Source organism: Passer domesticus, chromosome 5 (assembly GCF_036417665.1).
Source record: "Passer domesticus isolate bPasDom1 chromosome 5, bPasDom1.hap1, whole genome shotgun sequence".
Taxonomy (NCBI): domain Eukaryota; kingdom Metazoa; phylum Chordata; class Aves; order Passeriformes; family Passeridae; genus Passer; species Passer domesticus.
This window is the reverse complement of record NC_087478.1, coordinates 49,041,642-49,065,238: the sequence shown is the minus strand read 5'-3', so window position 1 is coordinate 49,065,238 and position 23,597 is coordinate 49,041,642. Positions and strand designations below refer to the sequence as shown.

The following is a 23,597-nucleotide window of genomic DNA, read 5'->3' as shown; positions in this document are numbered from 1 at the left end:
GAGTTTGAATTGTAGAAGAAGCAGTGGAGGACAGATTTTAAGGGCGTTCTGCTAGAAATAGCGAGGGTCAGGCAGGGTAGGTAAAGCCCACGTAAGTCAAATCTCTCTGAGTGCTGTGCATGACCCCCAGTTGGAGCTGTGCTGGGACACGGTGGCGTTTGGCATCTGTTTTAGCTTCGGGATGACCAACTCTTGGGGTGCTGCCTCGGAGGAGCACGGGGCGGTCCCTGGGGAGGGCAGAGGCCGAGCCGCTGCCGGTGCCGGTGCCGCTGCCGCTGCCCGGGCCCGGCCCCGCCGCCCGCGACACGTGCGAGCCCGCGCCGGGGGCGCCATGGCCGCGCGCCGCCGCCGCCCAATCAGGAGGCGGCATTCAAATCGCTGCCCGGCGGCGGCCAATCAGAGGGGAGGGGGCGGGGCCGCGCGCCCCGCGGTTCCCACGGCGAGCTTCATTGAGGGGGGAGCGCGGCGGGCGGCGAGGTGCTGGGAGCCGTGGGGAAGCCGAGGTACTGGGGATACTGGGAATACTGGGAGCTGCTGGGAGTTACTGGGAGCACTGAGCACTGCATGCATGCCAGACGCCCTGGGGATCGCAGCGTTATCCTGGCAGCAGGCCCCAGGGGATGTGGGGAGTGATGATTTGCCCATCAGGCAGTGGGGTACCCGGGGTTCCAGCCACGGGTGGCAGTCCACGGGTAGTGATGGGCAGCGATGTTGGCGTGTTTTGTGCTGCATCCCTGGCAGGGGAGTGCTTAGGTTCCTGTCAAGCATTTTGTGTGAACAAGTCAAGCAAACATGCCCCATTGTGAGGAAGGATGCTGCAAGGCTGGCACCTAGTGCAACTTGCTGTACTGAAAATGAGTGCACTGGCAAACAAAAATTATAGCTTTGCTTTGGCAGTGACGTTTGGCCTTGGTTGTTTTGAGGAGCAGCCGTAGCCTTGATCAGCTGCTCTGACTCAAATGTCCATGCTTACGGCACCAGTGGCATGTTCACCTCGCAGATGCTGGTCTGATTTCCTGTCCTTCTGTTGGTGCCCCCTCCAGGAAAATTAGGCAGAACCCTCCCAGCTCAGATCACATTCTCAAATCTGAGGACTCACTCTCAAATCTTGCAGGACAGAGGAGGTGGTGGTGGGCAGGATGCTTGCAAGAAAACAGAACAGAAATGTGGATGCCAGCTGTCATACTAGCAAGGCTTGTTACCTTCAGTTTTGCAGTCTGCTGTCCTACAGGTCTGAAAATTTTAGCAGGATTAACAAGAGTCTCAATGGGTTTCCAAATTTCCTAAGCTGCTTAGAGACATCCCTTTATGACCAACATTCTTAAGAAGAAAGGTTTAGTTTTTGTGGGTTTTGAGGGAGAAAGACCATTTCCATCAAACAAAATAGCAGGACATGTGCATCATTCTCTCTGTTCACAAGGACTCCCAAACAGAGGAGAGTCAGCAGTCATTTCAGAGTGCACTGCCCCTTCTAAAAGAGGTCTCTGCTAGAGCACATTCTTTTATTATCTGTATTTATATGGATCACCATGTACCTGGGTTCCCTTTGATCCCACTATTGACAGCTGTCTCCCAGCAAACTTCAGTCTGGAAATAACATTCCTGCTTCCACAGCTTCTTCTGCTGCTGTTCCTTCCTCCTTTTTCTCCTGGCTGGCCCCTGCCAGCAGCCCATCAGCCAAAGATCTTCGTCCCTGCTATGCACAATGTCTGGTTCAGTGGATGACGTGCCTTGCATGAACTTTGAAGCCAACATATTTGCAAAGAGCCTGTGCCAGCACTGTTTCCGAGCCGCAGGGGCTCACCAGCATGCTGTCCAGGTGAGCTCCTCCATCCCACCTGCAGGCTGTGGACACTGCATTAAGGGCCTCTTTACTGGGACTCCACCTGTCTTTTTAGAGATAGAAATCCATAAGACAAAGGCTCAGCCACGATTTCTAGATTTCTTTGTGGGGAAAATCTCTATGAGGCATCCCTTTCCAGGCATAGGAATGCTTCATTTAACTGTGCCAGACCAAAGCTGGGAACCAAGCTGAGCAGGGAAGTGCTGGACACTGGAAACAAGGGGCTTGATAGCCTTTTGCTGGAAGGGAAAGCAGGGGTGTCACAGATGCAAAGCCTCAGGGAGGGAACTGGAGACTGGCAGAGCAGGGACCCGCCCTGCATTAATCTCTGCTTGACGCTTGCTGGCATTTACAGCATTGCCTCACCTTAAATATGGTCCTGGTCGATTCCCTATGGCCTCAGCTGTTGGCTTGGGGCCAGGGCTCCGTTCTGTCCGTGGGGCAGCTTCAGCAAGATGTTCCCAGGGGAGAAGGCAGGAGAGGGGTAAATCTCATGAGGTTTTGTGCTCCAGATACCTTGATCTGACACGATCCTTTGGGACAGGACTGGACACACAAGCTCCTTGGCTGTCTCTGACTGGGCAGCAGCTGGTTTCATGTTCACAGCGGGTTTCGTGTTGTTTGACGTCCTCCAGGAGCGACTGGCCAGGGATGATGAAATAGTAATGAGCCTTCCTCTCTCTTTCTCACCTTCTCCCCCTCTCCTCCTGGCCTCGGGCCCTCTAAGGTTACCTCAGCCCTTCACCCTCGATCTGCTCAGAGCTGTCAGCTCTGAGTGCATCCTGGTGCAGGCGAGACGCTGGAGGGAAGGCAGCGCAGACAGCCGGCTCCCCGGAGCCTCCCCCTCTGCTGCTCCTAAGCCCCGCAGGTAACGGGGGCCAGGGAGGATGCTGAGATGCCTGCAAGCCCTGACAGAGAGAGGCAGAGGCTGGACTACAGCCTTTTCTGCAAAAATCTTCCTTCCTCTCGGCTCCACTGCCTCTCCCTGAGCTATCCTGCTGGTGAGGGAGAGCAGCTACCAGCAGCATCAGTGCTGGCATGGGGGGGCAGTTTCCCTGAACCCTCATGCACACATGCAGTCTCTGGGATGTCTGCAGCATTCAGCATCAAATAGGAGCGTGCTGGGCCTCCCTGGCCTCTCAGTGTAGGAGAAAAATCTCAACGGTGGGCTGGGAGAAATATCAAGAGCCCTGGAGGCCAGGCTGCTCTCGGAGGAGGTAGAAGGAGCAGGCATTTCCAAGGGGCAGCCTTCATCCTCATCCCTGGCACGCTGACAGCACCATTGCACCCCTTCTGCCTGGCAGGATGATGGCACGGAGGTCACAGGGCGCGACGCCTGCAGCGACGCGGCCCCAGGAGAGCCCTGGGACTCCCTCCATATTTTAGCCCCGCAGTGCGAGGTATACGTGTGTGTGGGCCCGGCGGAGGGCACGGAGCGGTGAGTACCAGCGGGAGCCCTGCTGCTCCAGCAGGCCCCTTCGGCGGGAAGAACGGAGGAGGGGGAGCGGGAAGCCAAGCAGGGGGAAATCAGCTGCCTTTTTCCTGATGCTCTGCACACTGGTGCCTGGGAAAAAGGTCTGAGAAACCCCCATGCCATGCCCTCTAACCATTCCTCTGGGCTGACCCTGGAGAGGTCAGGGGGCCCCTGAAAGAGTCTTCTTCATCCTCATTCCCTCCAGAGCAAGGCTGGTGGTCTCAGGATCTGCCAGCCCCTGCCCATCCAGTAGAGACTGAGTCAGCGTGGCTTGGGCTGCCAGTGCTGTCACTCGCCCCTGAGCTCTGCGGGCTGTGGTGACCACCAGCTGTCCTCTCTCCCTGCCCCACAGCTGGCACGAGAGCAGGCGGTATCCCCCACTCAGCCCCGGAGCTGAGGGCGAGCACAGAGAAACTGGCACCGACCCCAGCGCCTGTGCTGAAGCCAACTCCACGCTTGCCAGGGTGAGATGGGGATCTCTGGTGGTTTGGGTTATTTTGGTCTCCCCAGCTCCTTGGCCCTTCAATGCCGCTTTTGCTGGGCCCATTCAGCAGGTTCCTGGGCACACAGACACGTTGAATTTGCCCCTCTGGCTCTTCTGCCTTGGGCAGGTGGAAGAAAGAGCCCATCATGTGCAGGGAGGTGGATTTGATGTTCCTTATGGGTCCCTTAAAACTTGAGATATTCTATGATTCTAAGGTCCTGAGATGCAAGGGGGGATCAGCTGAGACTCTTAGTCCCCACAACGGAGGCTCTCCCCCTAAAGAGCTCATGAGATTTGCTCTTGGATACTCCCATGTGGACTTTTCTATGTTGTTTCTTGCCGTCATTGGTCTGGCATCATCTTACACACACACAGCTCCTCTTCTGATTCCTTTTTACCAGCAGCTTTGGGCTGAACAGGCTGTAAGTTTTCATGTATACTCTTACCTCCTTCCAGCCCACAGAAGCTACTAGTCCCCATTGCAGAGATCTGCCCTATCCTGTCTCCCAGGAAGGGGAAATGACCCGGCTGTGGGACAACACTTTGGGATCGGGCAAACGGGACATGATGAGCTACTTGGGCCATAAGGAGGAGGTGCGGTCACGAGCCCCACAGGCAGACAGACCCAGGTGGGCTCAGCCTGTTCCCTCTGGATCCTGGGTGAGAACTGAAGCACAGGGCTTTAGGAAAGAAATCTGTCCACTGAAAGCAGGTACTCTTGGTTTGCTCCTATGTGAGATCCTGGTTCTGGTTTGCTTTCCACCCAGGGGTCTCTGAGGTTCAAGGCAGATCTCTGTTTAGATTTAGCATCTCTTTATCTAATTCTGGTCCCAGGAAGTGTTCAACACATCCATGGGCACTGTGTGAGAGTCCATCTGTGTGTGTGCTGACTGTAAACCGTGGGCGTCTCGGGTGCTCTCTGTCTGCATGGTTTGGCATGCCCTCAGCTCGAAGTGTTCCAGTGCTCCCACCCTGCCTCGAGGGAGTCTGGGTTTTATCTCTGCCCTCCTGGACCATTTCTAGCTCTCCTCCGAAGACCTGCTTTGCCGTGGACGTGGTGGCATCCCGCGTCGCTCGCGCCTCCCCCAGTAACGGCCTTCTCCCCGTCCCAGAGCGCCGTCCTGCCAGCCAGAAGCCCGAGGAGAGCTGGCCCAAGCACCGAAAAACAGACCCTCCCTGGGCATCCACCCTGCCGCGCGGCCCGGCCGGCTCCCCGCCGGCCCGCAGCGACCTGCTGGGTGCCAGCGGGCCCCTCTCTGGCCCACGGCTCCGGGAGTGCCACGGGCACGGCGGCGGCGCGGAGGCGCGGCACGGGCTGGAGAGGCAGGAGTACACGGTGCTGGCAGACCTGCCCAAGCCCAAGCGCCTCGGGCAGCGCGACGCTGCTGACCGCTGTGGTTCCCGGACACTCAGCCCTGGCCGAGTGGAGGTGGAGAGGATATTTGGATGTGAGCGCAGGTGAGAAGTAACGGGACCCCACAGTGCTCCAGAGGCAGGGGATTGCCCTTCCGTGCTGTTGGGGGGCTCCCCTCCCGAATTGCCGTGCTTCAGGAGGAAGGCAGGAGCTCAGCTTTCAGCTGTGCTTAAGTTTCCCTCAAAGCAAGGGTTGGATCTAGGCTCAGAGCCTCCTCCATTGCAGCACACGGGCAGCTGAGGCTGTTGGAAAGGTGGAGCTAAGCTGCACTGCTGGAAAGGAGCAGCCCACCTTCCTCATCCTCACAGCCACCTGGAAGCTGCAGGACCTGCTGCAAACCAGGGCTCCCCACAGTAAAAGGGCCAGGAAAGGGGTGTTTCCCAATCCTAGCACCAATAGCTCCTCAGGGATTCCACATTCACTGTAGGAGCCACTCAGGAAATTATAGGGAATGCCAAGAAGTACCCAGCAGCTGTTTAGGCTTTAGCTGGAGGAGCAAGAGCGACTCCAGTACTGGTATACAGGGCAGGATGGGACACAAAGAGGGAATGGAAAAGAATCCTGGGCAAGTGGGTGGGATGTAAAGATGGAGGGAAGCTTGAGGAGTAGTGTGAAGAAGACATGGGTGAGGCAGCAGGGTATGAAAGCAGAGGTGGTTGGTGGGGACAGGGAGGGGCTACAGCACTCACAGTGTCTGGGGCAGGGGGAGGTCTGTGGGGTCAGGCTAAGGTGGAGCAGGGTTGGCAGGGGCTCTGCTTCCAAGCTGAGCAGGGTGGCAGCTGGACCAACTGTGTGTGCCCACAGGAAATCAGAGACGCTGGAGGCCTTCCAGGCTCTGGAGGAGGGCCGTGTGGAGCGGCTCGATGGCAAGACGCCGGTGCCACCCAGCAAAGGCCACCTAACTCGGAGGCGGTCCAGCCCCAACCTGCCCAGGGAGGTGAGGCTTGGCTGCACAGCAGGACCTCATCCAGCTCTGCAAGCTGAGTTGCTTTTTCCTGTCACATTTTCCTCTTCTTCTGCCACGTGCTTCTCTCTTTCATTCTCCTTCTCCCTCTTCCCTTTAATCCCAGCTCTCCCTCTGTCATGGATTGGGACCCTTGGCTCTTAAAATGCAGCAGCCCTTTCACCCTTCGGGTGCAAGAGGCTTCTCTATAGTATGGACTGGCTCTATGCACAGGAATGCAACTGCTCTCCGGGGAACCATTTAACCAAATCACCTGCCAGCCCTAATCCCATCTTGTCCTGCTCATTGGCACTTCTTTAAGAGGATCCCTGCTCTCTCTCCCCTGTGACCCAGGCTCAGCGACTCTCCTGGCAGCTCGAGCAGCGCAGCAGAGACCCCAAGGAGCCCCGGCGTTCCCCCAGCCCAGCTCGGCACCCCGAGAAGGCCGGCAGGACCCGGGGGGACTCCCCCCGCCCTGCCAGCCCCGGCTGGCTGCTGGAGAGAGGCAGCCGGAGCCCACGCTCCGCGAGCCCAGCCCGCAGGCCGGAGAGGAGAGCAGGGGAGCCCGTGAACCCTCCCTGTCGCACCGAGAGAAGCTGGAGAAGCCGAGGGGAGCCTGCCCGCCCCCCAAACTCGGAGAGGGGCCGAGGCACCTGGCAAGCAGGGGGTGTACGGCAGGCACTGGAGAAGAAGAGCCGAGGGGATTCCCTGCAGCCCACAGGCGCTGGGAAGGGCTCAGATAATGTCAGGCTGAGCCGGGCAGGGCCACCACCACGGGCCCTCAGTCCCGGGAGGCGTGCAGAGAGCACGAGGAAAAGCCAAAAGGAGATCTCCCCTCCCAGCTTGGTGCGAGGGGCAGAGAGGCAACGAGTGAAGCCGGGGGAGCCGCTGCACCTGGCAGGGCCCAGGAAGCCATCGGAATGCAGCTGGCAGAGCCTGCGGGAAAAGCTGACCTCCTCCCAGCCCGCAAAGGGCACCAGCAGCGACTGGAAAGGCCGGGGCAAGCCCCTGCGCCCCACAAGCCCAACACGGCCACTGGAGCAGGACTGGAGGGGCCGGGGGGATGCCCACCAAGCACAGGTGTGGGAGAAGGACTGGAAGCGCCAAGAGATGCCCGTGTGCCATGCAGATGTGATGCGCCAGCTGGAAAGGGACTGGAAAAACCCTGCTAGATGTCTGGATGTGGGACTACGGCCGGATGACAGCTGGAAAAGGCCTGAGAGTCCAGTACAGCATCTGGAGGAGGACTGGAAGGGTCCCGAGCACGCACGAGATACACACAGCCCTGAGAAGCCATTGGAAACTGACTGGGGGAAGAAGAGTCTTCTCATGTACCATGTGAGTAGGGCAGGAGCTGGAGGTGATGGGGGCCCTGCAAGGCCTAAAACTGGCAAGCACAGACTGGGTGGGTCCACTGGGTTGCAGTTATGTGCATCCTGATTCCCTCGGGTCCTCTGCTTCTCCAGGGAAACTGTAGTGCCTGCCTGGCACTGGGAGGAGGGAAGATGCTTTCTTCCCTGCCTCACGCCAGGAGATGGATGCTCAGATCTAGGAAACTGAGGTGAGGACTAAACCCCAATGGCTTCAGCTCCTGCTTTCTCCCCTGCAGCCCCAGCTGGGTGGAAGCACCTTCCCACCACAAAGCAGCACTGGCTCCTCAGGAAGCCCGCAGCCACATTTGAATGCCAGTAAGAAGCGCAACAAGGTAGGGGCCAGGCCCTGGGAATCATGAGGAAGGGCAGCTGCCCTTCTCTGGGGGTCACTGAGGGCAGGACCTAGGTCTCCAGCACTTGACCTGAGCAGGTCCAGCATGGTGCTGCCTTCCCCTGATGTCCTGAACGCTGTGCTCACCAACACTCCCCTTCACATTTTCCTTCACCCATTTCTCAGGTGGGGAAACTGAGGCACAGAGCCTTTTTATAAAGCCAGAGAAGGGCAAAGAGTAGATCTGGGACTAAAATCTCAGTGCAGCTGCTTTCCTCTGCTTTATTATTGGCCAGTGCTGTGATGGCACCGAGGGTTTCACAGGGATGAAGTGGGCTTTAGTGGTGTGAAAGAAGATACCATGTATTGTGTTGGCACTCCTGCAAACTGGCATTGCAGGAGCTTTGGAGGGCTGCAGGAAGTATTCCAGGAGCCCATGTAGCTGGCAGCTGCACACAAGTTCCTGCCTCTGTCCCTCTCTGCACACATCAGTCATCTCAGCCAGGTCATCCTCTGCTAGGACCTGCCTTTGTTCTTTATACAAGGACAAACTGCAGCCAGGAAAGAGGCTGTCAAAGGCCTCTGAAACTCGAAACGGGTGACATCCTCTCCCTCACTTCCCTGCATCAGGCCAGAGAGGAGCCCAAAGCCCCGAACTCACCATGCACAACCGGGCCAGATCGCCCCAGCTGTGCCGGGTTTCTTCAGCACTGAGCTCTGGCACCTTCCCTTTGCCTTGCAGCAAGAAGCATCACCTCGGTGATTGCACAGTGGAGCCTGGCATATTGTGATGCACAGCCCCTCTCCCCTTTTCCTTTGGAACCCTCTCTAGCAATTCCCTTTCCTGCAGCCAGCTGGCATGGCTTTCCAGGGGCACTGGGCGACTCCCCATGACCTCCTACCACCCCTGCCATGAGCCCAGAGGGGTTCAGTTCGCTGGATAAAACCGAGCAGCCCCAGGTTCCAAGGCGAGGACTCCATTGTGTGCACTGCTGAAAATCCCTGCCTTCGAAAAACCCCAGCCTGGGAGCAAACCCTGCCTGGGTAAGGGCTGGGCTCCCGGCAGCCCCTTCCCGGGGCAGCAGCGGCTGAGCCCGTCCCTCCCAGGGCTTCACCTTTCCCGGGCCAGCGGGGCGGGAAGGGGACACGGCTCAGCCGCAGCATCGCCCCCGTCCCGTCCCGTCCCCGGGGCCCCGGGGCCGCCGCCCCTTTCCGTGCGGACCGGCGGCCTCGCCCGCCCCGCCGGCTCCATTGGCTGCGGGCGCTCGGGGCGGCGGCGGCGGCTGCCATTGGCCTGCCCGGGTCCTCCCAGGAAGTTCTGAGGGGAGGAAAGAAAAGTTTTTTGGGGTGGTTTTCTTTTTTTCCCCCCTCCTTTCCTTTTCCTTTCCTTTTTTTTTTTCTTCTTAAAAAAAAAAAAAAAAAGAAAAAAGAAAGGAAGAAAGAAAAAAGGAAGAGGCGCGCGGGGATCGCTCGGGGCGGCGGAGCGGGCATGGTGGGGCCGTGGCAGCCGCCCGGGCGCTGAAGCCGCCCCGCCGCCCTGGCTGCCAGCGCCCGGCCCCGCCGCGACCCCGGCCCCGGCCCCGGCCCCGGCCCCGCCGGCCGCGGCGCCCCCGCCATGACGGTGAGTCGGACTTGGGGCTCGGGGCTCGGCGGGCCGAGGTGGCGGGGACCCCTCCTGCGGAGCCCGGGGGACACCCCGGGGCCGGGGGACCCCAGCTGTCAGCCGCCGCTCCGGGGCTCTGCAGCCGCAGCTCCCCGGGGACTCTGGCCCCCGCACTCGAGGCTGTGCCGGTTCTTCCTCGGTCCCCTTCCCCATCACCGCCGGGGTCCCACGGGGGCTCCCCGTGGCCGCTCCGGCCCCGGTGGACACCACCTACCCCGGTAAGCGTGAGCGTGGAGCGGGCTGAGGCCAGGCCGGCTCGGCGCACCTATGACCGCAGTCGGGTGCGAAATTGGTGTCCCCCCGGGCGTGGGGAGCTCGGCTCCCTGTGGTACACAGATGCGGTTTGGGGCAGGGAGCATCCCACCCCTGGGGCGCACCTTGCTTGGCACAGGCGCTGCGGGGTGAGGGAGGTGACAGGCTGGGCTGTGCCCGCCGGCCTTTCGCACGGGGGCGGTGGGAGAGGGAGAGCCCGTCGTCGCTGGCTCTCCTCACTGCACGTGTAGGTTCGGGAGCTGCATGTGTGCTCCAGGCTGGGAGTGATTTTGCTTTCGCCCAGCTGAGCTGGAGCGGTTTTGCTTTGTGTTTTGGCCTGGGGCCCGCGCCTTATGAAGTGGGTTCCCTTTTTGGAGGAGCGGAGACATTGTGCTTTCCGGGAGGCTTGAAAGTCCCTTGCACCATCTCCCGAAGGTGGGAGGAAGCAGTGCCTCAGAACCTACATTGCTCAGGAGATTTTGGGAAGAGCAGGAGGCAGGGTGATGACAAAGGCTGGTGATGAAAGGACACACCTGACTATCCTGCTCAGACACTGAGCTTTCTCAGCCTCCCACAGCCTCTTCTCCTCCACTTCTCCATCCTGGCGCCTCAGTACCACCCGGGAGCAATTCCTTTGCTCCCACCCTGTCCCTTTTCCTTCTTTGGTGTTTACATTCTTCGGATACTTACAGACTGTTATCACCTTCCCTGTAGCCCTTCTTCAACTAGAGCAGGCAGCTGCCGATCCTTAACCTGCTGTTGCAAGCCAGTCTTTCCAGAAATCACCTATGTCCCAGCTACCTGAGAGCCCCTCCAGCGCCTTTACCTGGCCAGCTGTGGGGCTGAACATAAAACTCTGATGGGTATGGATGCAACTGGGCAAAATCACTGCCACCACCCCCCAAGCCCTCCGCAGCCCTGAGTTGCAGGGCTGCGTGTTCTGCCGGGGGTGCATCCTGCCACATCATTGCATCTCTGGCACCCGGATCTCTCCCAGCAGCTCGGCTTTCCTGGATGTTTCCTCCTCCCACTGCTGGGCCGTTTCCTCTGGATGAGGGGTTCTCTTTGAGCCCCACGCTCTTCTCTGGGCTTTTTATGCTGGGTGAGGAAACTGGATTTGGTTGTGGGGAAGGGAAGAAAAGTGGCTTTAAGCACTTTGTGTGTCAACTGAGGCCTCTACTTGTGGTGCTGACCCCACTATGACAAGAATAGTTCCAAGACAATTCTATAGAGCTGCAGCTTTGTGCCTAAGGCTGGCAGGGAAAGCAGAAACCCTGTGCAGTTTGCCTGCTTGGGAAAAGCCCTCCAGGGGGATTTTCTGGCCCCAGGACTGCACTGGGGGCAGCAGTTTTGGCAGGACTTCATGGCAGTTTTTCCAGCGGCGTGCATCCCATTAATATTAATTATTTTGGCACCTAATGCTTTGGGATTGTAAATCCTCAATAAGATGAGACCCAGCTGATCTGTACAACAGCCCCACTGTCTCCCTGTATTGTTTTTCTGCCTCCATGGAGCCTGCCCATCTCTCTCTCTTCTGTTGGGCGCACGTGCGTCCCAGGAGGGGGGTGGCTGTACTTTGATGTTTTGTCTCCTTTCCTTCCCTCTCACCACTCTGAATTCAGAGCTGGAGCTTAAGTCACCGGACTGGAAGGAATAACGGGAAAAAGGGTGGAGCTGCTGCCGCAGAGAAAGAATTAATTTTTGGGGTGTTTTCTCAGGGCAACAATGGAGCCACCATAGATCTGGGTTGATGCAGGTGCATAAATCCCCCGTGTCTCCTGGCTGCCAGCAGTGCCTGTCACTTCAGCAGGAGATGGGGTTTGGGAGCCCCCCATGTCCTTTTGCTCTGGTTTCCCTCCCTTCCCAGGGAGCTCAGGACTGCCGGATGCTTCTGGCCTGGCCTGAAGCTGCAGCAGGCGGTGACCTCCCCTTGGCAGGACTCCTTGCTCCTGCTTGAGCCAATAGCCAGAGCGCCAGGGTGGGTCGGCACACACTCTGCTCTTGCCGCCCCATAACCTTGGGTGTAACGCACGAGCAGCAGCTCAGGGAGATGAAAGCAGGGAAAGGCTTGGCCTGGCTGTTCAGCCAGGGAGCTGGGCTTGTGGGGCAGTGTGGCTGGCCACTGGGCTTGTTCAGGGGATGTAGAGCGGCCATCGGCTGGTGAGCCACCTCCTTCTCTCCAGCTCTGTCTCTCTGGTGGTTGTGACATGTGGGGACTGCTGGTGGCTTCCACAGGACTGGCAGGTTTGGTGCTGGACCTCTGGGAAGTCCAGCTCTGGTACCATCACTTCTCCAACACTGTCCCTGCCTGGTTCAGCTGCCTGAGAAGGGGCAGGTTGGCAAACTGACTTCCATGGAAGAAGAGGCGTTGGACTGAATTCTTTGATGGTGCAACTTCCTGGGAGCCGGCAGGGGTGGGAGGAGGGACTAGCTCGAGCCTGTTTGGCTGAGGCCAAAGCTAGGGAGAGAGGTTCCCCTGAGTCAGCTTTCTGGTGCTCCACCTTGGGAAGAAGATAAACTGGTTGGGATGCTGCAGCAGCGACATGAGGTTAGGAGGAGGCAGAGAGTGCCTGGAAACTTCTTTGTGGCACAGGGTAATCTGGGTGAAATTCTCTTCATCCTTATCTTCTGTAGCTGTGGCTGGGCAGAGGGCAGACTCTGTAGTGGGGGGGGAGCAGGCAGAGCTGGGTAAGAGAAAAACTCTCAGAATCTCAGAAAGGCTTGAACCTTGGAGGGAGAGGGGAGAGGATCAGGCACTGACTTCATCTCTACCCTGGGGCACATCGTTTAAAGTCAAAGTGTTTTCACAGCTGTTGAATTGCCTCCTGTAGGTTTTTGGTGAGAGCTGAGCTACTATGTTTTTAATAAATGATTGGTGGTGAAGTTACCAGAGGGACGTAGCTCTGGGGCATGGACAGCTAGGATTGGGACAAGGCGTGTCTGGTTCTTTGTGGCTTTGTCTCCATGTCTGAGGCAAGCCCCATTGGTGGTGGTGGAGCACTCCCTTCTGCCCACTCTCCTTGTCCCTGCCTCCCCCTCTCTGAATAAATACCTCTGAGGCACCTTGTGGAAACCTCTTTGCTGCATGTTTTCCTTTACTTTTTTTAAACCTCTTCCCTTATCTCCTGCTTCCTCTTACGGGAATGACTGCTGCTGAGAGCTATGCCCAGTTTTCTTTTGCCATAGGGTTGCATAGCCCCATGAGTTTCCTAAAAGACTATTCCCATTTTTCTTCAGCCACAGGGGACTCTCCTTCCATGGCATGGAAAGCCCTTTTGTGGGTCACTCCAAGACAGTAATTCTCTGGTTTTTTTCCAGCCGGATCTTCTCAATTTCAAGAAGGGATGGATGTCCATCCTGGATGAGCCTGGAGAGGTAAGCCTCAGATGAGAGTCTTCCTCTTCCCCTGTCCCCTGCTGCTGGAGAGCCCTGGTGAGACAGCTGATTTCCTTCCTCCTTGTTTACTGAGGTCTCTCCTGCTGGGAAAGGCAGCGGGAAACTTTTGGTGGAGGCGCCTTGCTAGGTGTGTGGACACAGAGGTTCATAGAGTGCCTCTCTCCCAGCTGAGGGTCACGAGGGGGATCTGGGAGGGAGGAGGGGGAAGAGAAGGCCGGGAGGTTATAGTGCAGAGCGTCCCTCCTTGTTCCTACGCTTTCCCTGGTAACTGCCTATCCATTTCCCTCCTGTCTTTTCCCTTCCCTCCCCCTGCCCGGTGCGCCTGCAGTGGAAGAAACATTGGTTCGTGCTGACCGACTCGAGCCTGAGGTATTACCGGGACTCGAACGCAGAGGAGGTAAGCACAGCCAGCCTTTCACCAGCCCTTCCTTCCTTCCTGGCCGGGGACAGAGGAGCACAGCTCTGGCGTGACCAGGGACAAGCAGCAGCACCATGTCCTCCTGTGGCATGGCTGAGGTGCCAAGCTGCTCTTTGCCAAGCGGTGATGAAGAGGATGAAGGCAGGGTGGCAAAGTCTGGGGGGACTGTCAGTGGAGGGAGTTGGGGAGAAGGGCTGGTCCTGTGGCTGGGTATGTGGGATGCTCTCCATCCGTGCTGCTGGCAGCCCACGCTGTGCTGGGGAGCTGAGCCTGGCTCCTAGGGAACCGTGGGTTGAAGGCAGAGGTGGCCTTTTCCAAAGCTGTCTGCGCACTGATGTCCTAGCGGGTGGCTGTGCTTGCAGGCTGATGACCTTGACGGAGAAATCGACCTCCGTTCCTGCACGGATGTGACGGAGTTCGCGGTGCAGCGCAACTATGGCTTCCAGATACACGTGAGTGCCCGGCAGCGGCGGCACCGAGGGACACGGGCTGGGAATGTGTGCTCCCTCCCGGTGCCGAGATGCTGAGAGGCAATTCCTACAGATCTTGTGCCAGCTTGGTGGCCCAAGGTTGTTTTTTTGACACATGGGTGACAGTGCTCTGGGACGTCAGGGCTGCTTCCCTGCAAAGGAAGGAAGGAGGAGGAGGAGGAGGCTTTGCAGGGCTGGCTGAAGGCTGTGCTGGAGGCAGTCCAGGAGCCAAGCTAAATGCCAGGAGTGTCTGAGTGTGTTGGCCAAGGCAACTTTTCCACAGCTGCAGGGGGGAGTGGTGAGCACTGCAGATCTCGATGTAACCTGTCTGACCATGCTCTGAGTGACAACCTGTACCCTGGATCCAGCCCCAGTACAGTTCTGTCCTTGGCTATTTGTTGTAGCAGCAGGAGGTGGCTGCTAAGGCAGCATGAGAAATGGCATTTCTGTGGGTGTGCAGGGATGGGCATTTGATGGTATGGGTTTCCCTGTGCCCTCCTGCCGTACACCCGTGCTGGCACCTGACTCCTGGCACCTCAACAACTGGATTGCACCAGTGCATGTTTGGCCCAGTGTGCCAAGGTTTCTTTTGCCTTTGCTTGGAGATGGTCTCATGAAGGATCCACCTCCAACACCCCTCCCACCTCTCCACCTGTCCCCAAGAGCCTGAGACAGAGGGTGGCCTTTCTAACAGCCCAGCACAGGTGTATGCAAGTGGCTGTGGGTCTCAGGGAGCAAGAGGCAGCTGCTGCACGTCCCCTGAGTGCTGAGAGGGCCTCTGTCACCTCCCTGTTGCAGACAAAGGATGCCGTCTTCACCCTGTCAGCGATGACCTCTGGCATCCGGCGCAACTGGATTGAGGCCCTGAGGAAGAATGTGCGCCCAGTCAGTGCTCCAGATGTCACCAAGTAAGAGCTGCCAAGTGCTGCTTGTCCTCTTCTCCCTTGCTGTCCCTCTGCCCTGACTGGCAGAGGCAAGGAAGGCCCCTCTGGAAATCTCACCAGTCCCAGAGCAACCCTGCCCTCTGCTCCTTCTGAAAGTGGTTTGGTTACACCAGCCAGTGACAGGGGTTGAGAGCCTGATGGCTCCCTTCCTTGTACCTGCTTTTTGCCTCTAAGTTTAGACATTTCTCCACCAGCATAGCTGCAACCAGGATGGATCCTTGCTGCCTGGTGGAGAAATCCATTTCCCTGAGGGATGGGGTGCTACAGGCCCAGCTCTGCACTCAGGGTGGGGTTTTGTGAGGCTGGGCTGAGGGAGGGTCTGAGCAGTGAGCAGTTGGCTATGCCTCTGCTGGCATCCTTTCCCACACAGCGCCTCTCCTTCACCAGCTCCTGCTCTGCTTTCAGACTCCCTGACTGTGACAAGGAGAACTTCCGTAACTGCGTTCCCCAGAAAGGCTCGCTGCGGGCGGAGGAGCAGCCGCGGCCGGGCTCGGGCTCCGAGGGGAGCTCAAAGGGCAGTCACTGGAAGGCGGAGGGGCAGCGCCATGCCTTTGACTATGTGGAGCTGTCTCCCTTGCCACAAGACCCTGGAAGTCAGGGCTCCCTGCAGAGGACGAAAGGGAGCTTGAAGGTCTGCGACCGAACTGCCAGGCATGAGGAGCTGGAGCGGGATCTGGCCATGCGTTCAGAGGAGAGGCGGAAGTGGTTCGAGACCCCCGACGGCAGGGTCCCCAACAGCGATGGCCCAGCAGGGGACCCTGCCCACAAGGCCGGGGAGCAGGACCTCCCCACTCCGCCGCTTTCGGAGGACCAACGGATCCGTCTGAATGAGGAGATAGAGAAGAAGTGGCTGGAGCTGGAGCACCTGCCCTTGAAGGACTTGCGGCGGGTGCCCTTGACAACACTGCTGAACCAGAGCAAGGGGGGCCAGGGAGACACCAACGAGGCGCTGAAAAAGGAGGTAAGAGCATCGCTCCTCTCTGAGTCTCTGGGATTCTGGTGGCCCCTTAACCTGGTGCTTGGCTACAGGAGGCTCTGCAGAAGAGCAGAGGTGCAGGGAGATGTTCGTTCTTTCTGGCTCCTCAAGTGCATGGAAGCTTTTGGAACCTGGTAATGCAAGGCTAGAGGCCAGCTCTCACACAGCTGCAGAGGTTCCTCAGAGCATGTTTCGGTCCAGGATAATTCATTTGCTGGTACTACTTGTGTGGAATCCATGTTTCCTGGGAGTGCATTCACAGCCTTTCTTCTCTGGCTATTCCCAAGCCTGCAAGCGCTTCACCTGCCAGCCTTTGAAAGGAGCCATGCTGTGGTGGTTTCCTCCAGCATGGATCCACCTCTGAAAGCTGGGATGTCTCCTCCCTTCCTTGCTGGCACTGACCAGGCTGGGGCTGGCTTTGGCAGTGTGGTCTCTTGGCAGGCTGCGGGGGAAGCAGAGGCCTCCACTGGCCATGTGTTGTCCTCCCCATCCCTAAGCCCAGGGTTTGGATGTGGCACATTGGTCAGGCCATGGCACTTTTCCACCCTTGGCTGAAGATCTTTCTCTGTCCTCCCTGGCACAGATCCAGTCACTGCGGGCGCAGCTGGAATCCTGCCGGGCCAGAAATGAGAGCCTTCGGGAGGCAGCAAAATCCCAGGGGGACAGCCATGTGCCCCGAGGGTACATCTCACAGGTGAGTAGAGTGCCGGACCCGGGGCTGGGGGGTCACTCCCAGTACCAAACTGGGAAATTCTGGCACACAGCTTATTGCCGAGCAGGTATCGCTAATCATTGGGTTGCCATGGTGACCCTAACTGAGCCCATTTGTAATCAATGTTAATTACATAAAGGCTGGTGCATGTTGCCTGGCCTTAAAGGGGCCAGGGTTATAAAGGGAGAGAAGGATAATTTGGGGAGAGGTGCAGGATCTGTGTCCTGCTTTGCATGTGGGCACAATGCTGTCCTGGGATTGGGGTGAGCCATCCCCCAGCTCAGGAGGGGTCAGCAGCTTCCTGCTGAGCCTCTGGTCACTCCCTGGTGGTTTGGTGCTCACCACATGTGGTTCTTGCTAACTGGGGCTCCCACGTGTCTTGTTAGAAGCAGTCAGTCAGTCAGCCAGTCCCTGGGGACAGCCCGAGCCCTGAAGGTCACTTTGACAGCACAGCCCATTCGTTTGCTGGGCCAGCATGTGGGAGAGCCAGCAAAGCAGAATTTGCTCATGCTTCATCCTCTCACTTCTCTTTGTTTATTTATTTTCCCCTCTCATGGAGTGATCCAAAGCAAGCAGGGTCACATCCCGCAGGGATTTCCTGTGTGGAGGCTGCTGTTTGACCATAGAGTGGGGTTTTCAGGATAGGCCTTACGTGCTGGAAGATACTGGGGCAGAGTGGGATGGCAGGGCAGGAAATTGGGGCTGGTGAAGTCTGTTCCACAGGGCTGGCTGTACCTAGCACAGATAAAGAAACCCACAAGCCTTGTAGCACCCAGCCCAGACACTTACCAGTCTCTGTGTTATCGTGATTTAATATTTACAGCTTACAGGCCTCTTTATGGTAAAAAAATATCAAAAGCAGTGGGGAGGAACTTCCTTATCTTCCTAATAACTTGGCTCAAAAAGCCAACATTTCACATCTGAGGCCAAACTTGGCCTTTCCCCAAAGGATTCACTCTCTCTGTCTGCCAAGGGTTGCAGCTGGTCCCTGGATAGGTCACCAAATTGATTCCTCACCTTTTCCTCTGTTGTTCTGTGAAGCTTCCTAGCTCCCCTCATTACAGCAGAGAGGAGTAGCCAGGAAGGGTTTGCATTCACACAACATGTTCCAGTGTCTTTTGTATGAGCCTTAGTCCTCACTGGGAAGGAATGGGATGGCAAGGAGCTGTTGGGGGATGTGATGATGTCTTAGCTCTCTGCTGATGTCCTTGAGGTCTAGGCTATTAATCACAATGGTGTGGTTTGTTGGTGAACAAATCCTTCCTGAGAGGCTCAGGGAGGCACTGCCAGCATGTGGAGGAGGAGTGAAGGCATAGTGCCAAGGTGGGAACCTCTTTGCTTTGCTCTAGCTCGAGTTAATCATAGCACTCAGCGTAGAAAGAACCATCCCCTTGGTCTCAGAACCATCAGAAAGGAGGGAGAGCTGTGTGAGGAGGATCCCTAACCACTAGGCTGTGGGGAGGGCTCTTTGGCAGCCTCCATCATGTCTCAGGGTAGTGCAGGGTGTCACTTTTCAGGAGAGGAGGCTCAGTTTTCATTGATTCCAGGGGGTGCTGCTTCATTTAAAAGGCAGATACTGAGATGCAGTTCCCACTGTTGATCTCTTCCAGCCAGGCAGTGCAGCCTGCTGTAGGGTTGGGACTGTGGTGTTGGGCATGTTATTCCCAGCTCTTGGACCAAGAGGGATGTTCCTGTCTTGCTTTAGTTTCAAGAGCTACAGGAACATTCTTTCTCTGTAAAGCACAAGGGGAGTTGCAAGATATGTATCCCACATGTAAAATGGTTGTGTTCAGTGGTTAAAGTGCCACCTCACTTTCAGAAGGAAAAGACCCTCCTGGGAAGTAGTCTCACTTCTTTCAAAATGTCCCTGGACTTGGAGCCAGGTGTCTGTCTTGCCCCAAGCCCTTCCTCCTTCTCTTCTGCTCTCTCACACCTCCTTTCCTCCTCACAACAGGAGGCCTGTGAGCGCAGCCTGGCTGAGATGGAGTCATCCCACCAGCAAGTGATGGAGGAGCTGCAGAGGCACCACCAGCGGGAGCTGGAGCGGCTGCGGCAGGAGAAGGAGCGGCTCCTGGCAGAGGAGGCGGCGGCAACGGCAGCAGGTAGGAGCAAACACCACGCCGTGCCCCTGCTCTGCTGGCTCCCTCCTGCTGCTCCCCACATGTCTCTTGCCAGAAGCCAGACGTCCCAGTCATCTGGAGCCACACTGCTGACTGCACTGGTGTGAGGCTGGCGCTCCTTGGAGCACGAGCTTTGGTGCTTCTCGCTCCTGTGGCGCTGGTGGAGAGGGGGTGGTAAAGATACTGAAGGAAATGGGGTCATGCCTCTGGATGGGTGGGAGAGGACCAGCACTTTCTTGTAGGTGGGCAAGGCATAAATGGTAGAGAGCTCCCACAGTGCCCTGTGTTAGTCCCCTTGGCAGCATGGTTATCCTGGATTGTGGAGATGGTGGGGAATACCCTGAGGGAAGAAAGGGAAGAGGGGGAATCTGCAGACAGGGATCTGGGAACCTGCAGTGGTGAGAGCTTAGCCAGTTCTCTGGTGTGTTTTCCATGAAGCTGGCACAGCCTGATCACCCATTTCTCACTGTCCCCCTCTGCAGCCATTGAGGCACTGAAGAAAGCCCACCGAGAGGAAATGAATAAGGAGCTGGGCAGGACACGGAGCTTCCAGCAATGCAGCTCGCTCCCAGAAGCCCTCCAGAAGCAGCACCAGTAAGAAAGCATCTCTGTCACTCCCCTTGCCCGGTGATGCTGCCTTTTGCCACTGTCACCACACTCCATCTGCAGCTCTAGTCCTGGGCTTTTCCTGCTGCCACTTCCCCGGCTTCCTCCTCAGGGCTGGGTCTCCAGTAGTGGCTCCCAGGGCTGCTGCAGCTGTAGGGATGCAAAGTTTGTCCTCCGCTTGGCTTTTTGCCCTGTAGCACCTCCCTCATACCTGTAGTTATTTCCCCTCTATTTTCTTTATGGAAAGCTCCTCTGTTTCTTCTGCATGGCTTGGAGCTCCAAGGAGCACCATGCTCATGTGCAGGAGTGCAGGAACTGAAGCTGGGGTTCACAGGGAACATTGCCTTGTGCGAATGACTGATGTGGGCAGAGACTGGCCATGGCAGGGGGAAGGCAGTGCCCGGGGCCAGGAGCTGGCAAGGGTTTTGGGGCAGTGATGAGCTGGTGCCTCTTTGGCAGGTTGGACGTGGAGTCGCTGAAGCGGGAACTGCAGGTGCTGTCTGAGCAGTATTCCCAAAAGTGCCTGGAAATTGGGGAGCTCACCCAGAAGGCAGAAGAGCGGGAGCAGATGTTGGAGCGCTGTCAGCAGGAGGGGAAGGACCTCCTCCAGAAAAATCAGGCAAGAGAATGGCTTTCCTGCCAGCAGAGAGGAGCATTGGAGCATGTTCCTCCTTCACACAGCACAGCCCCTCTGTTAAAACTCCCCTGTTTGTTCATATTTCATCCCTTCTGAGATTTTTATAATCAGAAATAAAATTATTAAGAGTTAGAGGCCATCTTGACTGTGGCGTTAAATATGGCAAGTGTGTTCTGCTGGATGTAGATGCTGCCATTACCTGTGCATGGGGGGTTACAACTCTAAGCTGAACAAGGGCTGCCAAGGAGGTGGAATGGTCAGGACAGCGAGAGCTCTGTGCCATGGCTACTCTGACATCTTTTGGCTTTGCCTGCAGGAGCTGCAGACCCGCCTCTCGGACGAGATCGGGAAGCTGCGAAGCTTTATTTCCTCGCGGGGCTCTGGGGACCGTGCTTCGCACAACAACGAGCGGAGTTCCTGCGAGCTGGAGGTACCTGGGTCCCCCTGGCTTCCCCGCCCCTCCATCCCCGCCTGTCCTGGGAGTCTCCTCTTGATGGCTTTGGCTTGGAGCAAGGGAGGGGGTACAGATGGAGCGGTGCAGGAAGCAGAGCGCAAGGCTCCCCTCGCTGCTCTCTCAAGCTGCTTGCGCCGTTTCCTGCCCCAGCCCTTCTGGCCCTTCCTTCCTTTTCCGCCGCTGTGCTTGCGCCAGGCCCTGCCGGCCTTTCCGAGGCGGTGGCTCTTGAGTCACCTCTGGTTCCTCTCCCCCTTCTCTGGCCCAGGTGCTGCTGCGGGTGAAGGAGAATGAGCTCCAGTACGTAAAGAAGGAGGTGCAGTGCCTCCGGGAGGAGCTGCAGATGATGCAAAAGGTTGGTGTTTTCTGGGAGCAATTGGGAAAGAGCAGGAGAGGGAAGGCAGGGAAGCAGCAGGGCTGCTTATCAGCAGGGTCTGGCTGGGTTTGATGGGATGCTCGAGACAAACCCTCTTGTCGCCTGTGCTGTCCTTGCTGACTGCAGAGCACATAGCAGCTCCAGCAGCACAGACTGGCACAGGCTGACCTTGTACAAGGGAGGAGTCACAGAGCTGCTGATTTCCCCAGATGTATGCACACATAAGCATGGACAAGACAGGAGACCACCTTCTGCAAGTGGGAAACCTGGATGAAGGCTGCCTGGCCTTCTGCTTCCTCTAGTTGTCCCCTCTCTGAGTGGATGGGTTTCCTTGGGCACTGTTTCTGGGTGTGCTGCTCCCTCCACTGGCAGCAGCTCCTTCAGAGGAATTTTCAAAGGCCCCTGCCAAAGGGGAACCTGAAAGAGACTTTGGAATTCAGTGATGCTCCAGGAGTTTATAACTTACTCACAGTTTTTGGCCACATAACCAGCTGCACCCAGCTCTCTCAGTGGCCTGCATTCCTGGTGGGGTTATGTTTCCCATATGGCTGCCCCACATGCACACAAGCTGTGTTAAAGCCCACATTACCTCCTCAGCCTGGTGCTGCACATCCCTGCTGCTGTGGGACCAGTGTCTCTGCCTTCTTCCCTGGCCTGGTGTGTGCAAAGTGATACCTCCATGCTCCTCTTCTGAATGGTTTCTGCCTAGCCCAGATTGGGATGGGCTTCAAACCCAAGGCTAGGTCTCCCTTCCTCACCTGCTGGCTCTTCTGGGCTCACCTTGCTGCCACCCTCCCTAAAATCAGCCCTGCAACCTGCCTGACCCCTCTCCCTCCCCTGGCAGGACAAGAGATTTGCCTCAGGGAAATACCAAGACGTCTATGCAGAGCTGAATCACATCAAGGTGCGCTCGGAGCGCGAGATCGAGCAGCTGAAGGAGCACCTGCGCCTGGCCATGGCAGCTCTGCAGGAGAAGGAGTCGCTGTGCAACAGCAAGTAACGGTGAGCCTGGGCATGCTGGCACGTCCCCTGTGGGTGCAGGTGGCTCAGACTGGCTGCTGCAGGGCCCTGGAAGCTGCCAGTTTTTCCTGCTCCAATCCGTTTTGAAACTTCAGGCTTAAACTCATCCTTCTCTGCTTCTCGCATCCTCTTAGCCTGCACTGCTGGCCCTGGTGTCCTCCCAAGGGCTCCAGCTCCCTTTTCATGGTGCTCTTGTTGCAGCCAGCGCCCATCACTCCTCCACCAGGCTGCTTGTGGGAGCCAGGCAAATACTGGCCTTCGCCCCGTGGCTTGGGTGACAGTGTGGGTAGTCCTGTGTAGGCAGTGTTCCTGCTCCCTTCACCTTTGAAGTGGTTTCCCTATCGCAGCACGATGATTTCAGGTCTGCATCAAAGCAGGCCCGACTAGACCCAGCCCTTCTGCCACACTCACCTGCAGGCATCTCTGCCGCAGATGGGGGGAGCAGGGTGACAGGAATGAGGGCGTCCTGTTGTCCAGAGTGCTTCTGCTTCTTGGTTGTGTTGGGCTCACCCTGGTCCACCAGAGCTTACTGTTGGTGCTGAGATGAGTGGGAGTGTAGCAGGGCACCAGACAGCCACCTCCCCAGGGAGCTGAAGGGATGGCATTTCTGTGTTCCCTGGAATCGTTCTAAACCTTGTCTGGTTTTGTCTCTCTCTAGGTCATCTCTACATTTGTTATCTGTTCTTGTTTTGTATTTGCTCCATTCCTCACTCATGGGGAGAGGGAGGTTGAATCCCTATCCGTTGCCACCTTGGCGAGGAGTCTCACACACCCCCAACCTCTTCACTCCCCTCCCAAAGCTTTTTTGATGAACCCTTTTTGCCTGCATACCTGAGCACATTGTTTGGACTGGCTCCTTACATGCACCTTCCTCAGGATTTTATATGTGAAAATTATATTTTATAGAGGATTTTTTTTCCCCATGGAAAGGAGGGGAAGAGGAGGAGGAAAATTTTACTACATCACCAGCATTTTTCTAACCTGAAAAAGAGAACCTGGTTTTTCCCCCTTTCCTAGCCCCATTTCTCCTGGCCACACACCTTTGGCACATATTCCCTCTCTTCCAAATGTCTCCACGGTCCCCCTGGGATGTACGGCAAGGACCATGCCCCCTCCCTGTGCCACCCCAGGGACCTGCGGAGAAGACACGCGAGCCATAGGAGGAACGCTGGGGCTGTCTGCCTTGGATGTGCCTGCCTGAGACGGTTGAAAGAGGACACCTTGGCACGAGTCCACATGACCGAGCTCTCTCTCCGTGGCTGCCCTTTTGGCTCCTGCAAGAACCTGCACTGGCAGGAGCCCAGAGCCACGGGGCTTCTCCTTTCTGGGGAAGAGGAGCTGTGAGGCTGCTACCGCACCCGCCCGAGCCAACCTCCCCAAGGTGACAGCTGCTGCTGCTCCGCTGTGCCCTTCAACTTTTAACTTAATAAAATCTTCCCCTTTCGCTGAGAAAAATGTGTTCCTTGAGAAGAAGGTTTGCCATGTGGCCCTAATCCAGTGCTGAGGGCTGTGTGTGTGTGTATGTGTAATTTTTTTTGAGGTTTTAGTGTATACTGACCAGTTGCTTCCTTTCTTCAGGATTTGGTGAGGGAAAGCAACAGGAGCGACCCTGGGCAGAGGGTGAGAACAGCCTTGCAGTGCTGTTATCCAGCAGTTTGCCCCACCTTTGGGTTTGAGGGAGAAAATAATCTGCT

At 57.1% G+C, this 23,597-nt stretch overlaps 1 protein-coding gene across 6 annotated transcripts; it reads left to right on the top strand.

Moving 5' to 3' along the window:
* Positions 1-411: 411 nt before the first annotated feature.
* TRIOBP (TRIO and F-actin binding protein) lies at positions 412-23,358 on the top strand. Of its 6 annotated transcripts, XM_064420271.1 has the most exons (20): positions 412-503; positions 1,615-1,819; positions 3,148-3,281; positions 4,825-5,259; positions 6,020-6,152; positions 6,513-7,496; positions 7,768-7,863; positions 13,096-13,152; positions 13,502-13,570; positions 13,954-14,043; positions 14,860-14,969; positions 15,411-15,966; positions 16,565-16,675; positions 18,648-18,795; positions 19,296-19,407; positions 19,879-20,038; positions 20,373-20,486; positions 20,776-20,862; positions 21,728-21,885; positions 22,562-23,358. In XM_064420271.1, the coding sequence occupies exons 2-19, from the start codon at positions 1,706-1,708 to the stop codon at positions 21,881-21,883; spliced, it is 3,666 nt and encodes a 1,221-aa protein (XP_064276341.1). In that variant the 5' UTR covers positions 412-503; positions 1,615-1,705; the 3' UTR covers positions 21,884-21,885; positions 22,562-23,358. The 6 variants fall into 6 exon arrangements, with proteins under 6 accessions (XP_064276341.1, XP_064276343.1, XP_064276342.1 ...); XM_064420273.1 differs by lacking the exon at positions 7,768-7,863 and having other exon boundaries at positions 413-503; XM_064420272.1 differs by lacking the exon at positions 412-503 and having other exon boundaries at positions 1,508-1,819.
* Positions 23,359-23,597: the final 239 nt, after the last annotated feature.